We start from the raw sequence: 3,400 nt of genomic DNA on the forward strand, positions 1-3,400 counted from the left end.
ATACTCGGACTTTAGTCACCAAAGTGAATGTTCTCATCACTTAAATTGACTTCATACAGTCAGGTTTATTTTATGCTCTCAGTTACTTACTACTGCAAGTCAACACAGCACAGGAATTGATGCATTTTGTGCCTTCAATTCAAAGGAAATAGCAAACACTGCTGTTTGTGAACTTTTTGGCCAATAAATAAAAAATATTTCATTTCTAATTCTCACTAGAAGGATTGAAATTAAACAGTAACAGATGAATTGGGCAAGCATGGGATACTAAATAGAAACTGGCAAATGAAATAATCCAGCTATTTGCTTTTACAATGAAAATGAGAATTGATTCTGCACTGAGAGATAGAAGTAAAAGGACCAAGAGTTTTGAAAAAAGCCTTCTCCACCAAAAGAGCAAAATAGCACTCAGTGGCATTGCATTGTTAACAAAATTTCTTTATCAGAAACTATAATTTAATATTTAAGTATCTAATTTACATGTGACAAGGTATCATATTCAAAAAATTAAATGCAACTAGAAAACTATTAACCACTAAAAACAATACCAAACACAACCCAAACATTTATAGGAAAGCAATAGCTAGAATTTGAATTGGAAAAAATGTTTCATCATATTTGGCTCATTAAACAAAGCATCCATTATAGCTTGGAAAAGAGCATCTCTTCTAATTCATCAAAAGTTTACCCTTTACAGCATGAATAACATTTAAAGATAGTTTCATTAACTGTATATGCACACGTGTGTATATATATTGTGAGACATACACTCGTGTGTTCATTTAAAGATATTGTATCTACCGATAACTGGCTGAACTTTGGAAGGTGCTGAAATCCACATTTCTACGTGTCCTTTGACCCATTTAATAATGTCTTTTTAAAAACAGAAATTACATAAAATACTCTGTTTTTTATTAACTGAATATTTTCTTAAGCATAATAATAGACAATGAAAGAATTGCACTTATTATAAAGGTACAGTAAAGTGTTAGATTGCAGCTCAGCCATGAAAGATCAGGAACTGTAGGACAGATGATAAATTGTGCATTATATGCAGAGATAATGGTGGCCAGTGAAATTAAAATGAGAGCAACTAGTTACAGAACAAACAGGGGATAACAGAAGAAAACATGCACTACTCCTACTTTAATGCAAAACTAATTTCTCCCAGGAAACCAACCCTTTGACTTCTCTTATACAAAGAAATGGGTTCTGCACCCCTGGCAACACAGTAGACTTGGACTTCTGTATTCAAATGCTAGTTCACTGTCTCTGAGCGTGCTGCTCCAGTGTCATCTCCATAAGCTGCCCTTGACATTCTGGAGCAACTACAATATTACAGTCTCTTTGTCAGGTTTCATTGAGCCTCAATATTCCCTTCAGTTCCGTATAAATATGGTCCATTATTCATCTTCTTCTGGTTCCTGTGGTAACACAGATATTTCTTCCTTCAAGCAATCACTGAAGAATTTGAGGATTGTGCTGTAGAGATGATACTTGCTTTTCTCAGATACATTATGACCTTCATCTGGGTAGACCTAAGATATTGAAAAGAAAGAAGATTTCAAATTATCCAAGAAACTATTGTCACTCGCATTCATTTTCTGAACCCCAATGGCATGGAAACTTTGAATAATAATATCTGATCAAAATCACACCTAATTCAACTCTTAAGTTCTTCATGCTAAATTTTTAAAACAATTGTAATCATGTCAATTAATATTTGGTATTTAAATTAGAATGTGTTGGCCATAAAAGGTAGACTTTTTCAAGTTTATGTTGACTAAGATGAACTAACCTTTCTCCTAGCTTGACTAAACTGGACAGTTTCTTTTTGACTATAGGCCCTCCTCCCCTTTTTAGGAGTATTTAGTTTAGAAAACTTTCCAGCTCTTTATTTAAAGGGCATTGAGGTCAGTCTCTGTCTTCTTTGCAGTAGTTTTTCATAAGGTCTTCCTTGCATGTTTAACATTGTCTGGTGCAATTATTACTTTGACAATGCCCTTTCCAATGTAAACACAATTTTACTGTTTCTAAAATACAAATACAAAATAAAATTATTATCCCATTAATTCCTGAGTACAAAGGTTTAAATGGTGCCTCATTGCCCTTTGAATAAAACTCCATAATCCTCAATAATGCTTATGGAATGACCTGACATATGTTTATCTGTATATCTTCATCTTTCATTATCCTAAACCTGGTAGTTTGTGTTTTAGACAGGTTGAACAACTTTTGGTTCTTCTGAATGGTAAGAAATTTAAATGACTTTATTTTTTCCTTTTATGATTCCTATATCAGACTGGAACCTCCTTGATAGTGTAAAGTATGTCTTGCTACCCATAGAGCAGAGTGACCACTGTAATGTCCTTGATAAATATGTATTAAATATATGAATGCACAGGTGTCAATGGTAGTGCAAATGGCCTTTTATCCTCTCTTCTTTACCTATATTTCCCCAAATATTTTTTATCCACTATTTATTATGAGAATTATAATAAATGCTCATAGTTAATAATAAATTGATAATAATAAATTCTCATATTTAGTAATAAAGACAAAGGAAAAAGACAAAAGGAACAAGAAAAGGAAGAAAGGAACAACAAAAGGAAGAAAAGACAAAAGGAACAAGAAGGGAAGTAGAAACTTGTGACTTTTAAAAGAATTCAATATCTGGGATATGAATAAGTCTGAGAGGAAAATGACAATTTAGAAAGAATTTACACAATTCACTTGTAAAGCATGAGCTCATTCACATTCCCGGTCTAATTAGGAACAGAGAACACAATCTTTGGTACCTAAAAAACATATTAAAAAATAATAGTATGGAGAACGGAATAATAGAGAAGCTGTGTTGTGTATCTCACAAGTGAAAAAACACAGCAGGAAAACACATTCTTCTAAGAAAGTAGCTTACCTGCATAGTATAATTCACTCCAGCTTTTATTAGGTGCTTGATTAATTCTGCTGAGTGTTGGAAATGAACTTTTGCTGCAAGAAATCAAATTATGATATTTGAAGAAACACATTACTTGTATCAGAACTTTTTCATATTATTTTTCAAAGAGATTCAGTATTTTATTTTACATACATTGCATATTTAAAAGACTAATATCTGGTTGGGCACAGTGGCTCACGCCTGTAATCCCAGCACTTTGGGAGGCCAAGGTGGGTGGATCACAAGCTCAGGAGGAGACCATCCTGGCTAACACGGTGAAATGGCGTCTCCACTAAAAAATATAAAACATTAGCCGGGCGTGCTGGCGGGCGCCTGTAGTCCCAGCTACTCAGGAGGCTGAGACAGGAGAATGGCGTGAACCCGGCAGGTGGAGCTTGCAGTGAGCCGAGATCGCGCCACTGCACTCCAGCCTGGGGAACAGAGTGAGACTCTGTTTCCAAA

At 34.5% G+C, this 3,400-nt stretch overlaps 1 protein-coding gene across 1 annotated transcript in view; it reads right to left on the minus strand.

The window, feature by feature from the left end:
* Nucleotides 1-417: 417 nt before the first annotated feature.
* DPP10 (dipeptidyl-peptidase 10 (non-functional)) overlaps nucleotides 418-3,400 on the minus strand; it is a gene marked incomplete at its 5' end in the record, with an annotated part of 598,060 nt that continues 595,077 nt past the window's right edge. The window contains 2 exons of the mRNA XM_012002083.1: nucleotides 418-1,538; nucleotides 2,918-2,991. Coding sequence (XP_011857473.1) covers nucleotides 1,404-1,538; nucleotides 2,918-2,991 — 209 coding nt within the window. The remainder of the gene's footprint in view (nucleotides 1,539-2,917; nucleotides 2,992-3,400) is intronic.

Source organism: Mandrillus leucophaeus, unplaced genomic scaffold (genome assembly GCF_000951045.1).
Source record: "Mandrillus leucophaeus isolate KB7577 unplaced genomic scaffold, Mleu.le_1.0 Scaffold677, whole genome shotgun sequence".
NCBI lineage: Eukaryota > Metazoa > Chordata > Mammalia > Primates > Cercopithecidae > Mandrillus > Mandrillus leucophaeus.